The sequence below is a fragment of the Pseudochaenichthys georgianus genome, unplaced genomic scaffold (assembly GCF_902827115.2).
Source record: "Pseudochaenichthys georgianus unplaced genomic scaffold, fPseGeo1.2 scaffold_693_arrow_ctg1, whole genome shotgun sequence".
Lineage (NCBI taxonomy): Eukaryota > Metazoa > Chordata > Actinopteri > Perciformes > Channichthyidae > Pseudochaenichthys > Pseudochaenichthys georgianus.
Genome location: NW_027263247.1, coordinates 1 through 25,665, shown reverse-complemented (window position 1 = coordinate 25,665; position 25,665 = coordinate 1). Strand labels below are relative to the sequence as shown.

Below are 25,665 nucleotides of genomic sequence, written 5' to 3'. Positions count from 1 at the left end.
TACAAGTATCTCAAATGCACTCACTGATCAAATCTGTCCTTGAGCCAACAGAAAATACTCCGTTTAGTACATACAATTAAGCTCACACACTTTCAGAATGGATTTAAAAGTAAATTATTACATTTGTATTTGTCTTAGTTCTGTTTATATCTTAATGTCAATTACAAACACTCACTGCAGACTTGAGTTTCCAATGAAATCTCCTAAATAACAATTAAAAAAAGTATATAATTGCATTAAACTCTCAAAAGCACGACACATGATCAGGTGCGTGAAGGCAGCACACACCTGCCATTTATTGGGAGTCCAAACAAGCGTCGACTCTGAAAAACAACATGCTCTCCTTTGCTGGAATAACACAGAAAATGTAAGATATAAACACGTTAATATTCAGTATTATCTGACTCAAAATCAGATAAGTAATCCGCGTTTGTGTTTCCAGGAACTCTTTAGCGTGTTCCTTCATCTTTTTCATCCTGGTGCCTCACACCATATCGTTTGGTGAGTAGCACACATGTTACGCAGTGGAAATAATCCAGGTTTTGTTGCATTTTGGAGATGCTTTGAGTGGTTTTCCTGCAGGACGGTGCCATGATATTTCCTTCTCGATCTGCTGGATGGACAACAACCGTGTCCTGGAAAGGTGAGCGCGAGGAAAGCACGTTTTTTAGTCGTGTGCACGTGCAGTCTTCGTTACAGATTAAAGAGACTGTGTGCTAAACGGCAAATCTGGATATATATAGTTAAACATTCACATATCATATATTAATGGTTAAATCGGCATACATAACTTCAATGTTACTCCTATATTTGTTTCCTATAGAAGGCCTACTGTATTTACGTAGTATTTTCTTTTTTACTTGACTCCAATACAATAACCAGTTAGTTTTTATATATAAAAACCCATGTAGGCTACTATACATACATACATACATACATACATACTCGGTATTTTCACAAAGACTCGTGTATTTAATAGTGGTAAAGACAGGATAAAGTAAAAGTACTCGTCCTGCACAATGACCCATTTCAACACAATATCAAGAACTTAAGTATAAATGTACTTAGATTATCAAAAGTAGGCTACAAGTACTAGTTAATGCAAAATGGATATGTTCACCGTATTATATTACTCATATTATCCTGTTTTTATCCAGCATTCTAGTTTTGTTTGTCAACGTGGACCAAATTGTAGATACGAGAAATACTGTGTAGATTAGTACTATACAGTACTGCATATCATGTGTTTTTATATGTACAAAGTGAGTGTTAAAATGGATGTAGTGGAGTAAAAAGTATGATATTTGCCTCTGAAATGCAGAAGTGTAAAGAAGCTTTAAATGGAAATACTGAACTTTAAAGTACAATACTTGTGTACATATACTCAATAGTGTAAACATGCATGTTTCCATCTTTTCAGGCAGGATGTGAACGTATGGCTGAATGACACCGCATTAGGAAACATCAGGAAGGAGGGGAAGGTCACCTCTCTGACGGTGCCTCCAGGTGTTGAAAACAAGCTCACCCTTCAGTATGGAGACAACGTTGAGGCATGGACTTTAAGAATGTGCCCATGTAAGTATCTTTTTAAATATCCTAGCATACTAAAAATCACTAGTTATTAAATGTGTTTATCTTTAGGGACAAGGTTCACTGAGATCAGAGGCCGGCAGAAACCCCAAGAGAAACCAACAAGTGCTACCAAGGTACTTCTGATCAAAATACAATATTTTACATTACATTGCATTTAGCTGACGCTTTTATCCAAAGCGACTTACAATAAGTACATTCGACCAGGAAGACACAACCTTGAAGAAAACAGAATCATATAAGTACATCAGGTTTCATAGAGCAAAACATTTCAAGTGCTACTCAACTGGCTTTAGATAAGCCAGTCCTTTGTTAGTATATAAGTGCTCTGTTAGCAGTTCTTTGTTACTGCTATCGCTCGAGGTGGAATCGAAAGAGATGAGTTTTCAGTCTGCGCCGGAAGGTGTGTAAGCTATCTGCTGTCCTGATGTCAATGGGAGCTCATTCCACCATCTTGGAGCCAGGATAGCAAACCCACGTGTTTCTGCTGATGGGAACTTGGGTCCCCCTCGCAGCGAGGGTGCAGCGAGTCGATTGGCTGATGCAGAGTGTAGAGCACGCGCTGGGGTGTACGGTTTAACCATGTCCTGGATGTAGGAAGGGCCAGATCCATTCGCAGCATGGTACGCAAGCACCAGAGTCTTGAAGTGGATTCTAGCAGTTACCGGAAGCCAGTGGAGGGAGCGGAGGAGCGGAGTGGGGTGGGAACATTCAGGAAGGTTGAAGACCAGACGAGCTGCTGCATTCTGGATGAGCTGCAGAGGTCGGATGGCACATGCAGGTAGACCAGCCAGGAGGGAGTGGCAGTAGTCTAGGCGTGAGGTGACGAGAGCCTGAACCAGAACCTGCGTGGCTTTCTGGGTCAGCTGGGGACGCATCCTCCTGATGCTGTAAAGCGTGTATCTGCAGCAGCGGGTTGTAGCAGCTATGTTTGCAGTGAAGGACAGGTTGTTATAGGGTCACACCCAGATTCCTTGCAGTCTGAGTCGGGGAAAAAACAGAGGTGCCGATGTTGATTGTCAGGTCAAGAGTGGGACAATCTTTTCCCGGAAGGAAAAGCAGTTCAGTTTTGTCAAGGTTGAGAGATGTCAGCTAGACAAGCAGAGATGTGTGCGACGACCTGGGTCTCTGAGCGGGGAAAGGACAGGATTAATTGGGTGTCGTCAGCGTAGCAGTGGTATGAAAAACCATGCGGGCTAATGACTGATCCGAGCGAGTTTGTGTACAGGGAGAAGAGGAGGGGACCAAGAACAGAGCCCTGAGGGACCCCTGTAGTTAATTGACAAGGGTCGGACTCGGACCCTCTCCAAGCTACCCTGTAGGTGCGGTCTTTGAGGTATGAGGTGAGGAGGGAAAGTGCAGAGCCTGAAACTCCAAGTTCTTGGAGAGTGAAGGAGGATCTGATGGTTCACCGTGTCGAATGCAGCAGACAGGTCCAACAGGATGATGACAGAGGAGAGGGAGGCTGCTTTAGCCGTGTGCAGTTCCTCAGAGACAGCAAGGAGGGCAGTTTCTGTGGAGCGACCTGCCTTGAAACCAGACTGGTGCGGATCCAGAAGGTTGTTCTGATGGAGATAACAGGAGTTGTTTAAAGACAGCGCGTCTTGATTCTGTTCACAGTCCAGCTCACTCTTGCTAACTTGTTCTTTCTTCAGGGGTTCTTGGAGATGCTGAGCACCACTGAAGTGTTTGCATGTGAGAATAGCACATTATTTTTATACCAGGACGGCCACTTCTTCCTTGCAATTGGTGAGATTGTCTTTTTGTTTATTCAGTTATTTATTGTATTTAAATGTCGACCAGACCTCCATTTTTAAAGAGGCCCTGATATGCTTATTTTCAGGCGTGTATCAGTATGTAGTGTCTCTGCTGTGACATGTCTCCATGATTTAATGCGTTTATTTACACTGCTTTAGATGTACTATGTCTTTGTTTGACTGCAACTACACTCCTGCTCATCCCAGGCCACACTATGCGTTTCCCCATCCAACTGGAGTCCAGGAGTCCCTCCATGCTGCTGGTTTCCTGGGTGCAGAACCCTCCAGCATCATCCAGTCTCACTGTGAAGCTTTACCACATTGAGCTGGGTTCATATAACACTCTCAGCATGGACACAACCACAGACGACCATTACCGCTTCGCAGCTCTGGAGTCCTGCAGCAACTACGTGGCCTGTGTGGAGACGCAGACCCTCACCTGCCTTTCTACTATCACAGGTATGTACTCAGAGGACGGAGAAGCACTCGGGTCTTGTACTTGAGTAGAAGTACTCGGGTCTTGTACTTGAGTAGAAGTACTCGGGTCTTGTACTTGAGTAGAAGTACTCGGGTCTTGTACTTGAGTAGAAGTACTCGGGTCTTGTACTTGAGTAGAAGTACTCGGGTCTTGTACTTGAGTAGAAGTACTCGGGTCTTGTACTTGAGTAGAAGTACTCGGGTCTTGTACTTGAGTAGAAGTACTCGGGTCTTGTACTTGAGTAGAAGTACTCGGGTCTTGTACTTGAGTAGAAGTACTCGGGTCTTGTACTTGAGTAGAAGTACTCGGGTCTTGTACTTGAGTAGAAGTACTCGGGTCTTGTACTTGAGTAAGAGTACTCGGGTCTTGTACTTGAGTAAGAGTACTCGGGTCTTGTACTTGAGTAAGAGTAGAAGTACTCGGGTCTTGTACTTGAGTAAGAGTAGAAGTACTCGGGTCTTGTACTTGAGTAAAAGTAGAAGTACTCGGGTCTTGTACTTGAGTAAAAGTAGAAGTACTCGGGTCTTGTACTTGAGTAAAAGTAGAAGTACTCGGGTCTTGTACTTGAGTAAAAGTAGAAGTACTCGGGTCTTGTACTTGAGTAAAAGTAGAAGTACTCGGGTCTTGTACTTGAGTAAAAGTAGAAGTACTCGGGTCTTGTACTTGAGTAAAAGTAGAAGTACTCGGGTCTTGTACTTGAGTAAAAGTAGAAGTACTCGGGTCTTGTACTTGAGTAAAAGTAGAAGTACTCGGGTCTTGTACTTGAGTAAAAGTAGAAGTACTCGGGTCTTGTACTTGAGTAGAAGTACCGGAGTGTAGGAATACTCTGTTACAGTAAAAGTCCTGCATTCAAAATGTTACTCAAGTAGAAAACTATTGGCATCAAAACATACTTAAAGTACCAAAAGTAAAAGTACTCATTTCATTAACATTAATTCGCATTATAGCCTCTGCAAACAATGCAGTTAAACATTTGCTTGGTTGATTTGGACAATCTTGGAGTGTATTTGGGGGCTATTGAGAATGTTCCATCCATTTCTTGCATTTTTAGGATCTAAAATGACCAGAAAGTGGCCATATTTGTACTCTCAGTGGACTGATTTGAGTCGATTTTGAAGTGTTCGACTACACTTTATAATTTGTATTGAATAGATAGCTTATATGTTTAAAATTATAACTTGATAAAGGATCAAAAACGCCTAACCGTTTCCGTTTCCCACCAGACCCAGACACTCCCAGAGACTTCAAGGTGACGTCGTTTAACGGCAGCAGCATATCGTTGGCCTGGGATTGTCCTGAAAACAACAAGTTGTCCTTCTTCCTGCTCACCACCTTTCACCTGGACGGTTTGAACCACGTCACGGAGGAGGTGCTGTCGCTGCACAACAAAAACGACTTCGTGTTCATGTTTTCGAACCTGGAGCCGTGCGGGAGGGTCAGGTTCGGCTTTCAGACCGTTTGCCAGAAAGGGATCGAGTCCCGCTACAGCAAGATGGTCCTGAACGATGGAAACGCTGGTGAGACCTGCACCAAATGGGCTCATTAGATACCACACAACAACAACAACAACAACAACAACAACATGCATACGCTGGATATAGTCAGAGGTGGGAAGTATTGGAGTACAAATACTTTGTTACTGTACTTACTCTGATGACATTTTACTTCTTACATTTTGAACACAAATACCAGAGGCTTGTACGACGAAGCCGGTTCAACCTAACCTGGATATGTTCGAGTTAGCCGGTTGGCCGAATCCAAAACATACGCGCTCACGACGCGGGTTATCAAGTGGATCGCTCAGCCAGCCGCTTCCTTTCTAGTTAGGTGCGCGTTCACATGGAAGGGGTGGTATCTGGAGCATTCGACCAATCACAAACATGGAGAAGCGCACTGACAGCGCAGCGTCATACTTCCTGAATGAAAAGTGAACTGTAATATTAGACATATGAAGAAGTTAAACTTTAAACATCCGTGACTCAAACACTTGATCAGGATCAGAGCCTCAGAGCTGCACCTGCAAGGTGAACACAGCTGGAACAGAACACGTGTTTGAATGCGTACATTAACAGGTTTATGATATCACTGCCCGTCTAAAACACGATCTGACTTTCATTACATTTGACTCGAGTGTTTCGTCAACTTATGTGTTGCTTAAAATAATACTTCTGCATCCAGTCTGTGACACTGTGAGTGTTGCACGGCCAGATACGGCTCAGCTGACTCAGATCAGGAGATATATGATACATTATGAAGTGATATGCCGCGGACTGTACTTAATGTACTCTGATCCGGTTACTTATGTCGTGGCAGATACTTAAGTAAGCTTTCTTAACGCTAATGTTATAATAGTCAGATTGCTCTGAAGATGGAGGTGATATTCTATTCATGTTCACGTTCACACAGTCGGTGATTTCTGCCGGCCGTCTTTCCTGCGACGGCAGCTTTTCTGTATTTCCTTTCTCCTGTAATATGACTTGATCGCTTTAAACTCCGCACGCTGAGCTCTGATTGGTCAGCAGGCAGTGCTTTCATGGTACCTAACCTGCTCCGGAGCAGGGGCCTATACTACGAATCAAGATTTTCGTTTAGCATGCCAACTTCAGGGATTTCCGGTCCTACGAAGCTGGTTCACTTTTTAGTGATAACTGACTAGATAACTTATGCTGAGCGGATAGCCTGCGCTGGAGCAGGATAGGTTCCAGGATAAGAGATCAACTCAGTGAAAGCACCGCCTGCTGACCAATCAGAGCTCAGTGTGCGGAGGAAATGCAGTTTAAACTGCCGTTGCAGGAAAGACGGCCGGCCAAAATCACCGACTGTGTGAACATGAATAGAATATCACCTCCATCTTCAGAGCAATCTGACTATTATAACATTAGCGTTAAGAAAGCTTACTTAAATATCTCCCACAACATAAGTAACCGGATCAGAGTACATTACATAGCCTACAGTCCGCGGCACTGAGTGCAGACGTTGATGTGTCCCATTATCATTCATATCACATGCATCATAATGTATCATATCTCTCCTTATCTGAGTCAGCTGAGCCGTATCTGGCCGTGCAACACTCAGTGTCACATACTGTATGCAGAAGTATTATTTTATGTTCAAGTTGACGAAACACTCGAGTCAAATGTAATTAAAGTCAGATCCTCTCGGGTCTTAGACGGGCAGTGATATCATAAACCTGTTAATGTACGCATTCAAACACGTGTTCTGTTCCCAGCTGTGTTCACCTTGCAGCTGCAGCTCTGAGGCTTTGATCCTGGATAAAGTGTGTAAGTCATGGATGTCTAAAGTTTAACTTCTTTTGTCTAATATTATAGTTGACTTTTCATTCAGGAAGTATGACGCTGCGCTGTCAGTACGCTTCTCCATGTTTGTGATTGGTCGAATGCTCCAGATACCACCCCTTCCATGTGAACGCGCACCTAACTAGATAGGACACGGCTGGCTTGAGCGATCGAGTTGATAGCCAGCGTCGTAGGACAGTTTAGCGAGAGCGGGTTTGTTTTGGATTAAGTCAACCGGATAACTCAAAACATATCAAGGATATGTGGATCTAGATTCGTAGTATAGGCCCCAGGTTAGCCGCTCAGCATCAGTTACCATGGAGATCTAGCCCGCTAAAAAGAGAACCTGCGTCGTAGGACCGGAAACCCCGAGTTTTCCCTGAAGTTAGCCCGCTAAGTGAAAATCCTGCTTCATAGTACAGGCCTCTGTACTTTCTACTTGTTACATTTTCCAAACGGCTGGTTCCTTTAGTCTGAATGTGTGTTTGGTGGCGTGATCATTATTCTTTAGAGTCATTTGAACACGATCCGTGTATCCATCACTTCCTGGTCTTCTCTAAAGAAGAGGGACCAATGGAAACGTTGTCATGTTGCCGTTGTTCAGCATGGAAACATTCATTAGCTAACAATGACATTATTGTTCTATTAATATAAAGGGAGGTCAGGTACTCTTTAAAGCAGCTGCTAGCTATGGGTACTTTTTACTGAAGTACACTTAAAAGCCTCTTTACTTTGACTTGAGTAAAAAAGTTAGTCAGTACTTCTACCAGAGTATTTTAAACACGGGTATCAATCAATGTTTATTTATAGCCCAATATCACAAATGTTACATTTGTCTCAGTGGACTTCACAGTGTGTACAGAATATCAGTATGACAATACGACACCCTCTGTCCTTAGACCCTCTGTCCTTAGAGCCTCTGTCCTTAGACCCTCACATCGTACAAGGAAACACTTCCAGAGAAACCCCACAGTTTAAGGGAACATGGGAGAAATCTCAGGGAGAGCAGCAGAGGAGGGATCCCTCTCCCAGGACGGACAGACGTGCAATAGATGCCGTGTGTAAATTGAAAAGATAATACATTTGCAACATAGGTGGACCAGATGTTTGGAAATGCATGTGTGTATAATAGGAAGATGAATCCACGAGGATATCCATCCAGGACCGATGATCCAGGACCACAGCCACGACTCAAGATCCAGGGCTCGCGATGCAGGACACAGGACCGCAGGATCATCCATGACTCCGGATCCCGGCGTATATAGACACCAACAAGAAAGACATGTGGGGAAGCTGGGTTAATGGGAACATGAGTGTACACGGGTACAGACAGACTTTTGACTAATGCTTTGTAGTCTCGTAACAGTACTTCAAAAGTTACTAAGAAATGGTCGGATAAAGCAGGATTATGCGGTTCGACTAATAGTTGCTCAATTTCAATACCATAAGTCAGAACAAGGTCGAGAGTGTGATTATAACAGTGGGTTGGTTTATTTACACTCTGACAGAAACCAACAGAATCTAATATAGAGTTAAATGCGACAGTAAGGCTATTTTTATCATCGTCAACATGAATATTAAAGTCACCTGCGATAATTACTTTGTCTGTTTTAAGAACCAAAGCTGATAAAAACTCAGAGAATTCTGAATAAGGACCTGGTGCACGATATACTGTAACAAATAAGATTGGCTGCAAAGTTTTCCAGGTCGGATGCGTAAGCCTAAAAACGAGGCTTTCAAACGAGGTATAATTACATTTTGGTTTAGTATTGATAAGTAAACTTGAGTCAAAGATTGCTGCAACTCCACCTCCTCGGCCCGTGCCTCGAGCAATATGAGTGTTGACATGGCTGGGTGGAGTGGCCTCATTTATGCTGACATATTCTTCATGTCTCAACCAAGTTTCAGTGAGACAGCATATATCAATATTATAATCTGATATTAAATCATTTACCAATATTGCTTTAGATGCTAGAGATCTTATGTTTAAGAGACCACATTTAATCTTCCTGTTTTGTTGCACTGTAGTAGTTGTTACATTTACTTTTATTAGGTTATTATGTATGACACCTCTATTAGGTTTTACCTTAAATTGTCCTTGGGCAGACACACACACCGCTAATATTGGGTATTTTATTGGGTTCGGGATTCCTATGGATGACTGCCTAGGAGAGAGCGCAGAGAAGCGTGTAAGACTGCGACTCCGCCTCCTGGTCTCAACTCCAGTTTGTCATGGATTACGTCCACAAAGCCCTGGGTATCTGATTTCTACTTGACTAAAGGATGCGTGTACTTTTGCATCTCTGAACATAATCCTGTCTGTTCCTCAGCTCTCTCCAGCGTCGAGGCCCTGCGTCAGTCATCGTTCGGCCCCAATAACTACACCCTGATCTGGGAGGTGAGGAACACGTCGTCCATCTCCTCCTTCAGAGTCCACCACCAGGGGGAGCTGCAGGGCTCCACGCTGAGCACCAGCTTCACTGTGGAGGGGCTCCTGCCATGCCAGCAGTATGAAGCCAGGGTGGAGGCAATGTGTGGAGACGGAGTTCTCATGAGCTCCAAGACAATCACAGCACACACAGGTAATGTGGATGAAAAGACACATGCTACTGTTAATATGCACACTTTTATTGGCCATTTTGAGTCCTTTAATAACAGTCTAACTACGGTGCAATACGGGTGTAAAACAGGTCTAACGATGGTCTACCATGGGTGTAATAACGGAGTTGTATTGGTGTAACATAGGTGTAACTAGAGAATGCAATTCCTGAAGAAATTGCCAATGGGAAATGCTTTATGCTGAAAAGCTGACGCTATGCTGAAATGTAATGTGTAAGAAGAAAGTGCATTTAGATTGAAATGATACATGAACACTGGGGGCTTGAATGTGTGATGAGAGAAGAAAAGAAAGTAAAAAGGCTTGGGAAAGCAGCAGAATATTTGAACTGCAAACTGTTGAACTAACTTGATGGCGAATGATCTGTCGCCATGCCAACAGCATTTGATGACATCCCATAATACGCTTGGATATGTTGATGGCTGCATCGTTGCCGAACCTGTGAAGTTTTGTGCCATTTCGAGCATTTTAACTGAAGTTGTGAGAACTGTTTCATAGTGAGCATTGTGTTGCCAAGGCAACGGCATTTGAAGAAATCTTAAAACGGTCATGTGAAGTTTGAGCACTTTGTTGTAGCATGTCAGTTGGAGTTATGACATCATCGTGTTCCATGACACGGGTGTTTATATTTGAGCTAACGACGTGTCCAGAGATCAAAGGTTTCCATGGTGATGTGCAGTAATCTGTGAGAGGAGAGCATTTGCATTGTTCTGAATGAGAGATAAACCTCTTACATGTGAACGTTTTGTTGAAGAACCGTAACGGATATCGGTAAAATTTCAACGCGTGAAGCATCTCAAGGAACTTGCGCATCTGAAGTGTACTTTTTGTGTACTTTCGGGTTCATAATTAACAGCTTTAATGGAGACATGTTGAACGTTTTTGTCACTTCATGCCCTTAAGAGGCATTTTGTTTAATTATTTTGCTTCATTTTTCAAGCTACGAGATGTTTTCATACGTTTGCCATGCCAAATTATGTCTCAGAAGTGTAGGGTTTGGGAATTATGGCAGGTTTTTAAAAATAAATAAAATATGAAGGCGAATTTCAAGCTGTCCTCCACTCTAGCTGTGACATCACGCACCTTAACGAGCTGCTAAATACACACTAATGTTAAAATCTGAAGGCCTCTTTACCAAGGTCTGAACAATGTTTAATATTTGTAAAAGTATGAATCAGATTTATAAGTTCTTCAACACGAATAATGTCAAAGATGTGTAACATTTTAAAGTTGGAATGAGGTTTCTGAGTGAAAGTATGAATGAACAGTTGGCAGTTGAAGTCGCATGAAGATTTTCCAAGTCTGAAGAGTTCTCCATTGACTTCCATGTTAAAAATGTGATGAATTATGGAATGTGTCGCTGGAATTATATATCTATCATCATTCTCACTAAATCAGTGTGATATTGGTGTTACATGGATGTAAAATCGGGATAATAACAGTGTAATACGGCTGTAAAACAGGTGCTAGGATGTTGTATAATTGGTGTAGTAATGGTTTAACATTGGTTTATAGTGGATTAGAATAGGTGTCATACTGGTGTAGTGGACCTGTAATACGGGTGGAGTGTAGAAAAAAAAATCAATGAATTTTCCAAAATATTAATCTGTGGTTGCCAATTTAAAAGTTAAATGATGTCGATATATATCACTTCTTGGCTTCACAGGTGTTTCAATGCGAGTGTTCACTATTCCTTGAGTGTTAAACGGTACCTATCCTTCTTCATTTCTATTTTATTTGTATTTACTTACACTATTTTATCTGTTTTATTGTGTTGCACTGTTGGAGGAGCCTGTGACCTAAGATTTTCATTGACCTAACTACACTGTAGCTACAGTATGTACACATGACGATAAAAGCCTTGAATACCTTGTATGTTCTGCTTCTGTGTGTTTCCAGGCCCTCACCGTGTTTCTGAGCTCGGGTATCGCTCCAACGACTCCACCGCTCACTGGATCTCAAACGGCGCCCATCATGAAGCCGTGGCCTTTCTATACGATTTGCCTCAGGAGAACGGCATCATCATCCAGAGCAGCAGAATCAAAGATACAGAGCTGAGCCTCTTTGGGCTGGAGGAAGGAAAGAAATACCTGCTGGATGTGTGGGAGGAATGTGGCGTTCAGTGGGAATCGGAGCATTCCCAATTGTTATTTGAGGGAAGCAAAGTGTCCTTCGAGATCCTTGGCAGGGTGGCTGCTTCATCGCCTCTAAACCACGGTTAGTCTGAAGTCCCATCAACACAACACAGTTCAAAGGGGCTAGCAGAGGTGGTGGAGTACAAATACTTCGTTACTGTACTTAGGTACATTTTTCTGTTACTTTACTCCACAACTTTTTACTTTGTCTTCTTACATGTTGAACCCAAATACCTGTACTTTCTACTTCTTACATGTTGAACTCAAGTACCTGTACTTTCTACTTCTTACATGTTGAACTCAAATACCTGAACTTTCTACTTCTTACATGTTGAACACAAATACCTGTACTTTCTACTTCTTACATGTTGAACACAAATACCTGTACTTTCTACTTCGTACATGTTGAACACAAATACCTGAACTTTCTACTTCTTACATGTTGAACTCAAATACCTGTACTTTCTACTTCTCACATGTTGAACACAAATACCTGTACTTTCTACTTCTTACATGTTGAACACAAATACCTGTACTTTCTACTTCTTACATGTTGAACTCAAATACCTGTACTTTCTACTTCTTACATGTTGAACTCAAATACCTGTACTTTCTACTTCTTACATGTTGAACTCAAATACCTGTACTTTCTACTTCTTACATGTTGAACTCAAAGTACCTGTACTTTCTACTTCTTACATGTTGAACCCAAGTACCTGAACTTTCTACTTCTTACATGTTGAACTCAAGTACCTGTACTTTCTACTTCTTACATGTTGAACTCAAATACCTGTACTTTCTACTTCTTACATGTTGAACCCAAATACCTGTACTTTCTACTTCTTACATGTTGAACACAAATACCTGAACTTTCTACTTCTCACATGTTGAACTCAAGTACCTGTACTTTCTACTTCTTACATGTTGAACACAAATACCTGAACTTTCTACTTCTTACATGTTGAACTCAAGTACCTGTACTTTCTACTTCTTACACGTTGAACTCAAGTACCTGTACTTTCTACTTCTTACATGTTGAACACAAATACCAGTACTTTCTACTTCTCACATGTTGTTAGTTTAAGAAAACTATAATAACATAAAAAAATATAGCAGTATTTGCATAGATATGGAATAAAATATGTCCAGTAATAAATAAAAAAAACAGATATTGTGAGAGCTTGCAAAGAATATAATCCCTTTTTTATGATACGGTTCCATGCCGTTTTACAGAAGCATGTTATCCATAAACTACATGTCCCACAATGCATCTCATTTTGTGACATGCCACTGAAGAGACTTGCAATTATTCGATCTGCTTTTAGACATAGTTAATGGTGAAGTTATTACCCTATCCGATAATAATCCAATGCAGAGGCAGTAATGTAATATAATACATTATTTTATATATTTATATCGTCTTAAAGTTACAACCGGCCCTTTGAGTGCAACCATAATGCTGATGTGGCCCGCGATGAAATTGAGTTTGACACCCCTGATAATCATGATTTGTTGGTGATTATCTTCCATGATAACCTGTTTCTCTTTCTTTGTGTGTTTCCTGTGGGTCTGATGTTAGATTTCTCCATCTTTGGTCTCAAAATGGTCGTTCCCTGGTCTCTACCCGAGGATCTACTGGAAGACGATTCGGAGCCGAGAGCAGAGATGGGAAACATTTTCAAAGATAAGGTGGGAGGATAATTAACGCTTAGTCACCGTCTGTCTGCAGATCCAGTTTTCATACTAATTTTAGAGCTCGATGTATAAAGAAATTAAAGTTCACTTTTAGTCCAATTTCTTCATGCAAACATTTATTTTCTGAACTAAGTTTTATCTTTACTGAGATGTAAAGTATAACTTATCAAACCGAGCATATTTTCTTCTTAATGTATGTATTCTTGCCCTTTAGCATCACCATTAGCTCAGTTGTTAGGTAGGGACTTTACTTGAACCACTTCAATTCCAACAATTTTTGTTCCTTCTTTTCCGTCGCCTCCATAATCTTATTTTTTTTTTAGACTAAGTGTAAATATGCAGCGGGGTGTGGTTAGGGCGCCGGCTGCTGGAGTGATGGTTTTACTGCAGCGATAGTTACCAACGAAATTCCGTTGTACTTTGTATGATGACAATAAATATATATTCTTCTCTTCTTATCCCCTCCCCTTCGTCTTCCTTTTCTTCATCCGTTTCTATCCTTCAGCTGGAGGAGTTGTTGAGAGATTTCGTTCCTCCGGCCCGCGTTGAACTCGCCACCTTTGAACCTGCGGACGACCCGGACAAAACGGAAGTTCTCTTCATGTCTTTTAATGCATCCAAAACTGACGGAGGCATTCCCCTTCCTGACGAGGATCAGCTCGACTACATTCACTCCCTGAGCAGCAGCGACTGGATCGTTACAGATGGCGTCATTCACTGGAGCGGTGGGTGGAAAACCAGCTCAAAACATTAAAGGCCCCCTATCATACTGTTCTTCATCAATATACTGAGCCTGTCTCTGATTGGCTGAAACACCAAATGGATCATTGCAGCATTACCCATAATCCCCTCTGTTTCAGCCCTGTTTCCAAAGTGCTGATTCTCTGTCTGTTACTTCAGATGAAAGTAAGGAGCCTCTCCCCACGCCCCTCTGAGAGACATGTGGTTCAAAAGAACACATTAGAGGTTTCTCAATTCTTAAATTTCCCCTCCTCGACTCCTATCCTCGAGACTTAGTCCCGCCCACAGGAGATGCGAGCGGAGGACTGAGGAGGGGAACCGAGGAGAGAGGAGGGGGAGAGAGGAGGGGAACCGAGGAGAGAGGAGGGGAGCGGAGGAGAGAGGAGGGGAGCCAAGGAGAGAGGAGGGGAGCGGAGGAGAGAGGAGGGGAGCGGAGGAGAGAGGAGGGGAGCCGAGGAGAGAGGAGGGGAGCCGAGGAGAGAGGAGGGGAGCCGAGGAGAGAGGAGGGGAACCGAGGGGAACCGAGGAGAGAGGAGGGGAACCGAGGGGAACCGAGGAGAGAGGAGGGGAGGGGAACCGAGGAGAGCCGAGGAGAGAGGAGGAGAACCGAGGAGAGAGGAGGGGAACCGAGGGGAACCGAGGAGAGAGGAGGGGAGCCGAGGAGAGAGGAGGGGAACCGAGGGGAACCGAGGAGAGAGGAGGGGAGCCGAGGAGGGGAACCGAGGAGAGAGGAGGGGAACCGAGGAGAGAGGAGGGGAAGCAGCAGGCGGTTAGAGAAATGAGAACTCCTCTCCTCCGAGCGGTCATTTTAAAGAGACGTCCATTAATGATGACAGAGGCTCAGCAGCCTCTGTCTGACGGACGGACGTGTTCAAGATGACTTCTATATTTACTTTGATTCATTGACCGTGCGGTGTGGTCGCTGAAATGGGGAATTTAAATTACGGGCCAAAAGTTGTATTTACAAGTAAGCAGAGGACACCAAACCAACTGAGACCCGTCTGTCCGCCGCATCTACGCACTGTACAACACACACACACACACACCTACACACTGTACCACGCACACACCTACACACTGTACCACGCACACACCTACACACTGTACCACACACACCTACACACTGTACCACACACACCTACACACTGTACCACACACGCCTACACACTGTACCACACACGCCTACACACTGTACCACACACGCCTACACACTGTACCACACACACCTACACACTGTACCCTACACACTGTACCACACACCTACACACTACCACACACTGTACCACACACACACACCTACACACCTACACACCTACACACTGTACCACACACACCTACACACTGTACCACACACACCTACACACTGTACCACACACACCCTACACACTGTACCACACACACCTACACACTGTACCACACACACCTACACACTGTACCACACACCTACACACTACCACACACACCTACACACTGTACCACCTACACACCTACACACTGTACCACCTACACACTGTACTACACACTACCACACACACACCTACACACTGTACCACACACCTACACACTGTACCACACACACACACACACACACACACACAGCTCCTAAAGCATAATCAGGCTACAGCCGTTGTGTATTATGTGAAGCACTAAATGGTCTTAGAAAAATATCGACTCTTTGTTTGTAGATATCTTTAAAGCAAATAAAGAGAGTTGATGCGTCCGGCCGTGCGTAATGCCTCCACCGTTCACGGAGGCATTACCTACGGTACGGTACCTTGTTGCTGATTGGCTAATGGTTACTCAAGACAACACGTCGTTATGACATCATAAAGTGGCCAAAATCTGATCAGCTCATTTTCAGACAGGTTTTTATAGAACTGGATCAAAAAGAGAGAAAATCTTTGTTCCTGAAACTTTCAGAGTCTCTTTCCACAGAGGGGACACATGTTGATGTAGAAGAGACATGAAGAAGAGGGGACACATGTTGATGTAGAAGAGACATGAAGAAGAGGGGACACATGTTGATGTAGAAGAGACATGAAGAAGAGGGGACACATGTTGATGTAGAAGAGACATGAAGAAGAGGGGACACATGTTGATGTAGAAGAGACATGGACGAAGAGGGGACACATGTTGATGTAGAAGAGACATGAAGAAGAGGGGACACATGTTGATGTAGAAGAGACATGGAGAAGAGGGGACACATGTTGATGTAGAAGAGACATGGAAGAAGAGGGGACACATGTTGATGTAGAAGAGACATGAAGAAGAGGGGACACATGTTGATGTAGAAGAGACATGAGAAGAGGGGACACATGTTGATGTAGAAGAGACATGAAGAAGAGGGGACACATGTTGATGTAGAAGAGACATGAAGAAGAGGGGACACATGTTGATGTAGAAGAGACATGAAGAAGAGGGGACACATGTTGATGTAGAAGAGACATGAAGAAGAGGGGACACATGTTGATGTAGAAGAGACATGAAGAAGAGGGGACACATGTTGATGTAGAAGAGACAGTGAAGAAGAGGGGACACATGTTGATGTAGAAGAGACATGAAGAAGAGGGGACACATGTTGATGTAGAAGAGACATGAAGAAGAGGGGACACATGTTGATGTAGAAGAGACAGTGAAGAAGAGGGGACACATGTTGATGTAGAAGAGACATGAAGAAGAGGGGACACATGTTGATGTAGAAGAGACATGAAGAAGAGGGGACACATGTTGATGTAGAAGAGACATGGAAGAAGAGGGGACACATGTTGATGTAGAAGAGACATGGAGAAGAGGGGACACATGTTGATGTAGAAGAGACATGAAGAAGAGGGGACACATGTTGATGTAGAAGAGACATGAGAAGAGGGGACACATGTTGATGTAGAAGAGACATGGAGAAGAGGGACACATGTTGATGTAGAAGAGACATGAAGAAGAGGGGACACATGTTGATGTAGAAGAGACACTGAAGAAGAGGGGACACATGTTGATGTAGAAGAGACATGAAGAAGAGGGGACACATGTTGATGTAGAAGAGACATGAAGAAGAGGGGACACATGTTGATGTAGAAGAGACATGAGAAGAGGGGACACATGTTGATGTAGAAGAGACATGAGAAGAGGGGACACATGTTGATGTAGAAGAGACACTGAGAAGAGGGGACACATGTTGATGTAGAAGAGACAGTGAAGAAGAGGGGACACATGTTGATGTAGAAGAGACGTGAAGAAGAGGGGACACATGTTGATGTAGAAGAGACATGGAGAAGAGGGGACACATGTTGATGTAGAAGAGACAGTGAGAAGAGGGGACACATGTTGATGTAGAAGAGACAGTGAAGAAGAGGGGACACATGTTGATGTAGAAGAGACGACGAAGAAGAGGGGACACATGTTGATGTAGAAGAGAATGAAGAAGAGGGGACACATGTTGATGTAGAAGAGACATGGAGAAGAGGGGACACATGTGATTAGATGTAGCAGAGGGACACGTGTTGATGTAGAAGAGACACGAAGAAGAGGGGGACACATGTTGATGTAGAAGAGGGGACACATGTTGATGTAGAAGAGACATGAAGAAGAGGGGACACATGTTGAGTGTAGAAGAGGGGACACATGTTGATGTAGAAGAGACACGAAGAAGAGGGGACACATGTTGATGTAGAAGAGACATGAAGACGATGGGGACACATGTTGATGTAGAAGAGACATGAAGAAGAGGGGACACATGTTGATGTAGAAGAGGGACACATGTTGATGTAGAAGAGACACGAAGAAGAGGGGACACATGTTGATGTAGAAGAGACATGAAGAAGAGGGGACACATGTTGATGTAGAAGAGACATGAAGAAGAGGGGACACATGTTGATGTAGAAGAGGGGACACATGTTGATGTAGAAGAGACATGAAGAAGAGGGGACACATGTTGATGTAGAAGAGGGGACACATGTTGATGTAGAAGAGACACGAAGAAGAGGGGACACATGTTGATGTAGAAGAGACATGGAGAAGAGGGGACACATGTTGATGTAGAAGAGACGTGAAGAAGAGGGGACACATGTTGATGTAGAAGAGACGTGAAGAAGAGGGGACACATGTTGATGTAGAAGAGACATGGAGAAGAGGGGACACATGTTGATGTAGAAGAGACGTGAAGAAGAGGGGACACGTGTTGATGTAGAAGAGACACGAAGAAGAGGGGACACATGTTGATGTAGAAGAGGGGACACATGTTGATGTAGAAGAGACACGAAGAAGAGGGGACACATGTTGATGTAGAAGAGACATGAAGAAGAGGGGACACATGTTGATGTAGAAGAGACATGAAGAAGAGGGGACACATGTTGATGTAGAAGAGGGGACACATGTTGATGTAGAAGAGACACGAAGAAGAGGGGACACATGTTGATGTAGAAGAGACATGTGGATGTTGCACAATAGGTGACCTTTAAGATCTAAAATCTCTTCTTGGCTTTGACTGCTTTCAGGTCCAGATGTGTGCGCGTCCCTCCAGCGAGATGTGTGTCCGCCTGACTCGCTGTGCATCAACACCTTTGGCTCGTACACCTGTGTGTGTAAACATAGACACTACGATGTGAGCTCTGTGTCGGAGCCGCTTCCAACTTCAAATCCACTCTGCGTTGGTAAACCTCTCAAAGTTACTTCCTATCAGTTTGTGGTAAAATCGTTCTCAATCTAAATTCTCTTTTTCTAATGTAACATCACGGTACGTCCACACAGCAGCTTCACGGTACGTCCACACAGCAGCTTCAGAAGAATCTTCCACCGCTTCTCTGCCCGTTGACTTTGAATGGGGATGACGTCACTTTGCCTCGCTTTTCGCCGAACTGCATTGTGGGGGAGCGAAGAGAAGATTTCCAGGATGTCCAGGATTCAAAAGTTGAGCAATGTTCAACTTTTGAAGCTGAGCTGGAAGCGTCAGCCAATCAAACACGTTTATGCAAATTTGACAGTAGAAGCGCTAGCCAATCAAACCGCGTGTAAGCAGGGAGAACCAGACCGCAGTTCATTTCCTCATATTCCAAACGAGAAGTTACGGTAGCAAATCACCCGGTTCTTTACGACCAGAACTATTACCGGGATACAAACCGGAGGAACCAGGCATGGAGGGAGGTGGCAGAGGCAGTGGGGGAAGCTGGTGGGGTTTCGCCTGTTTGGGGAGTTTATATATATATATCAGGGTTTCCGTTAGCCGGTAATTACCGTTTTTTAGCTGGTAAAATTTATAAAAAAACGGTAAATTCAAAACCTGACGGTCAAAATGTCTGGTAATAATTAGGGAGGCTCCGATCGATCGGCCGCCGGTCATTATCGGCCGATATTCACTCTTAATAGTTTGATCGGTGCTCTCGATAAAGGCCGATCAGGAGAGCTGGATCTGATCCATATGGACATAAACGCGAGTGAAGTGTAACCGGACGCGAGAGAGAGATCAGATCAGCTGCTGAGTCTGACCGAGACACGCAGCTCTGCATGATCACCTGAAGCCCCGCCCTCTGTTTAGCGAGCTGCAGGAGCTGCATGAGAAACTGACGTGCTGTCAGGAGAGAGAGAGGGAGGGAGAGAGAGAGAGAGAGAGAAAGAGAGAGAGGGAGAGGGGAAAAGAGAGGCTCCGTTTCTCCCGTGTTATTATTCAAAGTTGATGTAAACTTCTGAATAATGTACGTTATCTACTACAAGTAGTTTGTTTGAATGTAATAATTATGTTGTTTGTTGTTTGTGGAATCATTTATTGAAAAATGAATCTGAATTTTTCGATCTGTTACGATTATAAACTGAAGCAATATAAAAATGAGCCCGTGAACTGAGTTTTAAACTGAAGCATATCTGCTCATAGTCCGGTAATTACCTGCTAACGGAAACTCTGCTACACAACTCTTATTATTATTATTGAAATATGACACACGGTAAGTTTCAAATTAGTCCGGTAAAATCAATTCTGCCCGGACATTTGACCGGCGAGAAAAAATCCTAGCGGAAACCCTGATATATATATATATATATATATTGCTCGCATAAAATCCCCGGGGTTTTTTGCTTTGTATGTCGGGGGCGGGACATTCATGTGATTGGTTGTTGGTCGCGTTGCTCGCAAAAATCCCCAAGCTGTCAGACACGCCCAGCTCCAAGATTTTCAAGATTTTTGAAAAGCCGCTGTGTGGACGTACCGTGAGGGCAATGGTGGAAAAAGTACTCGGATACTCTACTAAAGTAAAAGTACTCATATCACACTTTAAACATACTCCATTACAAGTAAAAGTCCTGAGTTCAAAATGTTGCTTCACCCTCTGAGTCCCAAAATGGGACATTTCCGTTTTTGTATATTTTTGACTTTTATAAATTATCATTTTTTTTTAAAGTTTACTCGAGTGTTACACATCCCAGAAATCAGCACAACCTCAGGTCACGTCACTCATTAAGACTTCGATACACTATGATGAGGGATATGCGCCCATAAAACAGATGAAATACAGAGCTTGAATTTTCAACTGATTTTATTAAAACGGAACTACTAACCATAATATTGAGAAAAACATTCAACACTGAAAATTGAAGGTAGAAAAAGTACTCGGACACTCTACTTAAAGTGGACCTATCATGCTATATTTGAATAATCTAGTGTAGGACCATACCTATTTAAGGCATAGTTATACTTTTAATTTTTCAAAATAACCAACGGATCATGCATTTTAGCCATTCCTCATTTCGCTCAATTTAACACTGTCTTTGCACGGGCTGATTCTGTGAGAACAGCACCACCTACAGGCCTGGCATATGTACTACAGCGTCTCCAGCGCTTTTCGAACGGCAATGTCCGTGGCTGTCTCCTCCTGATTGGTGGAGTTGGCCCAATAGCCGTAGCGCCACTTCTGTGACGTCAGAGAAGTGTTCAAATCTGGATCAGTCTGTATCGGATCCGTTGCAGACCCTTTTTAAGAGATTTGGGTACGGAGGAAAATAGAGAGGGTTGTGTTTTCTGACACTTGGTGAGTTCCCTGGAACACCGGGGACACATATCATGTATAAAAGACGTACAAAAGTACATTTTGCATGATAGGTCACCTTTAAGTAAAAGTACTTATACCACACTTAAACATACTCCATTACAAGTAGAAGTCCTGAGTTCAAAATGTTGCTTAACCCACAATAGGACATTTCCGTTTACAGTAGAAGTACAAAGTAGCAGGAAAAGGAAATACTCGAGTAAAGTACAAGTACCCCAAAAGTACAGTACTGTGTAAGAGAATACAGTTTTGTTTGTATCCTACATTTCCGATCTGTAATAATTTTTTAGATGACAAACATTTCTATAAGTCTGCAACCAATGAGATTCCTTGACTCTGACCCTCGTGTTTTGAAACAGAGAAAGGCCTTTTCAGCCAGTGTCTGAATACATTAGTGATCTGCGCGATAGCAAAACCGTTCCTGACGTCTTCCCTCGGGGGCAAGGTGGACGTGAGGCTGAACGATGGCAGCTGCGCGATGGAAGAGAACGAGATGTTGTACTACCGCCGCATCCCACGAAGAACCTCTGAATGTGGGACTGAGAGGCGGGTGAGTGGGAAGACAAATATATTTCTATATTAAGTGATTCTTTGGAGGGATATGCACGGCAGCATTTAGCACCGTCTTCACATACCAGATTACTTTTTTTAAATATTCATAAAGCATACTTAAATAAACACATCTAGGTCCATAGATGAACTGCATAACAGATGACACATCCATATTACAAATAAAAGAAAGGATACATTATTAATACTCATGTATAAATTAATTATATTTATTATTTTGTTCTATACTTTACCCATTTCCCCCACCTTTCTTCAAACATAATTGTATTATCTAGCTCAACATATCTCACTTTATTCTACCTCTTTTAGACGTGTGACTTACGAGTTAACCGTTTGCGTTTTTGTAGGTGAACGGATCCCACATCGAAATACAAAACACTCTGACTGTGACTTTGAGCAAAGAGCAAACCATCATCAGGCGGGATCTTCTGGTCGTGTGGAAGTGTGTCTACCCTCGACATTATGTTCGCAACACTCGACTCAGGGTGGACAACGAGTGGTGAGAAGAATGTCTTTATATGTTGTCTCTCTGCCTCATTTAGACGAGAAAAGATGGTTAATATCAGCATGTAGTGTCTCTACTTTAAAGAGTCCTCTCCTGCTGAAGCTCAGGTGTATATCAGTATGTAGTGTGTCTACTTTAAAGAGTCCTCTCCTGCTGAAGCTCAGGTGTATATCAGTATGTAGTGTCTCTACTTTAAAGAGTCCTCTCCTGCTGAAGCTCAGGTGTATATCAGTATGTAGTGTGTCTACTTTAAAGAGTCCTCTCCTGCTGATGTCCAGGTGTATATCAGTATGTAGTGTCTCTACTTTAAAGAGTCCTCTCCTGCTGATGTTCAGGTGTATATCAGTATATAGTGTCTCTACTTTAAAGAGTCCTCTCCTGCTGATCTTCAGGTGTATATCAGTATGTAGTGTCTCTACTTTAAAGAGTCCTCTCCTTCTGATGTTCAGGTGTGTATCAGTATGTAGTATCTCTACTTTAAAGAGTCCTCTCCTTCTGATGTTCAGGTGTATATCAGTATGTAGTGTCTCTACTTTAAAGAGTGCTCTCCTGCTGATGTTCAGGTGTATATCAGTATGTAGTGTCTCTACTTTAAAGAGTCCTCTCCTGCTGATGTTCAGGTGTATATCAGTATGTAGCGTCTCTACTTAAAGAGTCCTCTCCTGCTGATGTTCAGGTGTATATCAGTATGTAGTGTCTCTACTTTAAAGAGTCCTCTCCTGCTGATGTTCAGGTGTATATCAGTATGTAGTGTCTCTACTTTAAAGAGTCCTCTCCTGCTGATGTTCAGGTGTATATCAGTATGTAGTGTCTTTACTTTAAAGAGTCCTCTCCTGCTGATGTTCAGGTGTATATCAGTATGTAGTGTCTTTACTTTAAAGAGTCCTCTCCTGCTGATGTTCAGGTGTATATCAGTATGTAGTGTCTCTACTTTAAAGAGTCCTCTCCTGCTGATGTTCAGGTGTATATCAGTGTGTAGTGTCTCTACTTTAAAGAGTCCTCTCCTGCTGATGTCAGGTGTATATCAGTATGTAGTGGTCTCATACTCCCTGTGCTGCAGCACCTCTTTTCACCCTCTGTCTGAAACCAGAGCCCAGTCTGCTCTGATTGGTTAGCTGGCCGGCTCTGTTGTGATTGGTCAACCTGCTTAGAGATTGTCCCGCCCCTTAGCCAATCACGTACAATGTGTCGGAGAGCTAGCTAATGGGAGCACAAGTCTTCCATAGTGATGTAAACAAACCGGGTTCAATGGAGGCGTTAAACATGGTTTCCTCCTTTAGGCTCTCCTCCGTCTCCCTGGTGGAGTTCAACTCCTCCCTGCAGCTGGGTCTCGCCTTGACTCTGTTCACTGATGAGTCCTACACATCCAAATACATGGATGCAATCACCATTGCACCGGAGGACAATCTCTTCCTCCAGGTGGCGCTGCAGAACGAGAACTCTTTTGCTGCCGATGTGCTCCTGCAGGTGGAGTCGTGCTGGGCCACGGAGAGCGCCGACCCTCAGGACAACATCATGGGTGTCATTCTTCAGGACGGGTGGGTGAAATGTGTATTTCTTAGTGCAGTGGCATGAAAGGATATAAGTGTTATTGTTGCTTTGGACACTTTTAACTAAGCTTTATCAGCAGAGGTGGGAAGTAGTGGAGTACAAATACTTCATATGCAAGTACATGTTTCTGGTATCAGTACTTTAATCCACTACTTATTATTCTGACGACTTTTTACTTTTACTTCTACATTTTGAACTCAAATACCTGTACTTCTACTTCTCTCATGTTGAACACAAATACCTGTACTTTCTACTTCTTACATGTTGAACTCAAATACCTGTACTTTCTACTTCTCACATTTTGAACTCAAATACCTGTACTTTCTACTTCTTACATGTTGAACTCAAATACCTGTACTTTCTACTTCTTACATGTTGAACACAAATACCTGTACTTTCTACTTCTTACATTTTGAACACAAATACCTGTACTTTCTACTTCTTACATGTTGAACTCAAATACCTGTACTTTCTACTTCTCTCATGTTGAACACAAATACCTGTACTTTCTACTTCTTACATGTTGAACTCAATACTGTACTTTCTACTTCTTACATGTTGAACACAAATACCTGTACTTTCTACTTCTTACATTTTGAACACAAATACCTGTACTTTCTACTTCTTACATGTTGAACACAAATACCTGTACTTTCTACTTCTTACATGTTGAACACAAATACCTGTACTTTCTACTTCTTACATGTTGAACTCAAATACCTGTACTTTCTACTTCTCACATGTTGAACACAAATACCTGTACTTTCTACTTCTTACATGTTGAACACAAATACCTGTACTTTCTACTTCGCACATGTTGAACACAAATACCTGTACTTTCTACTTCTTACATGTTGAACACAAATACCTGTACTTTCTACTTCTTACATGTTGAACTCAAATACCTGTACTTTCTACTTCTCACATGTTGAACACAAATACCTGTACTTTCTACTTACACTTTGAACACAAATACCTGTACTTTCTACTTCTCACATGTTGAACACAAATACCTGTACATTCTACTTCTCACATGTTGAACACAAATTACCTGTACTTTCTACTTCTCACATGTTGAACCCAATACCTGTACTATTTCTACTTCTCATCATTGTTGAACACAAATACCTTGTACTTTCTACTTCTCACATGTTGACCCAAATACCTGTACTTTCTACTTCTCACATGTTGAACACAAATACCTGTACTTTCTACTTCTTACATGTTGAACCCAAATACCTGTACTTTCTACTTCTTACATGTTGAACTCAAATACCTGTACTTTCTAATTCTCACATGTTGACACAAATACCTGTACTTTCTACTTCTCACATGTTGAACCCAAATACCTGTACTTTCTACTTCTTACATGTTGAACACAAATACCTGTACTTTCTACTTCTTACATGTTGAACCCAAATACCTGTACTTTCTACTTCTCACATGTTGAACACAAATACCTGTACTTTCTACTTCTTACATGTTGAACCAATACCTGTACTTTCTACTTCTTACATGTTGAACTCAAATACCTGTACTTTCTACTTCTTACATGTTGAACCCAAATACCTGTACTTTCTACTTCTTACATGTTGAACAAATACCTGTACTTTACTCTTCTACATGTTGAACCAAATACCTGTACTTTCTACTTCTCACATGTTGAACCAATACCTGTACTTCTACTTCTTACATGTGAACTCAA

General features: G+C 42.6%; 1 protein-coding gene across 1 annotated transcript; it reads left to right on the top strand.

Moving 5' to 3' along the window:
* Window positions 1–273: 273 nt before the first annotated feature.
* Window positions 274–23,947, top strand: LOC117443879 (uncharacterized; the record flags this gene model as incomplete). Its single annotated transcript, XM_034079689.1, has 16 exons — window positions 274–367; window positions 443–501; window positions 583–643; window positions 1,421–1,575; window positions 1,642–1,706; window positions 3,246–3,339; window positions 3,555–3,806; window positions 5,049–5,342; window positions 9,452–9,703; window positions 11,638–11,955; window positions 13,453–13,562; window positions 14,074–14,293; window positions 18,797–18,952; window positions 21,694–21,884; window positions 22,252–22,403; window positions 23,690–23,947. Coding segments are annotated over exons 1-16 (2,669 nt in total), but the record flags the coding sequence as incomplete, so codon positions are not given.
* Between the last annotated feature and the right edge of the window lie 1,718 nt (window positions 23,948–25,665).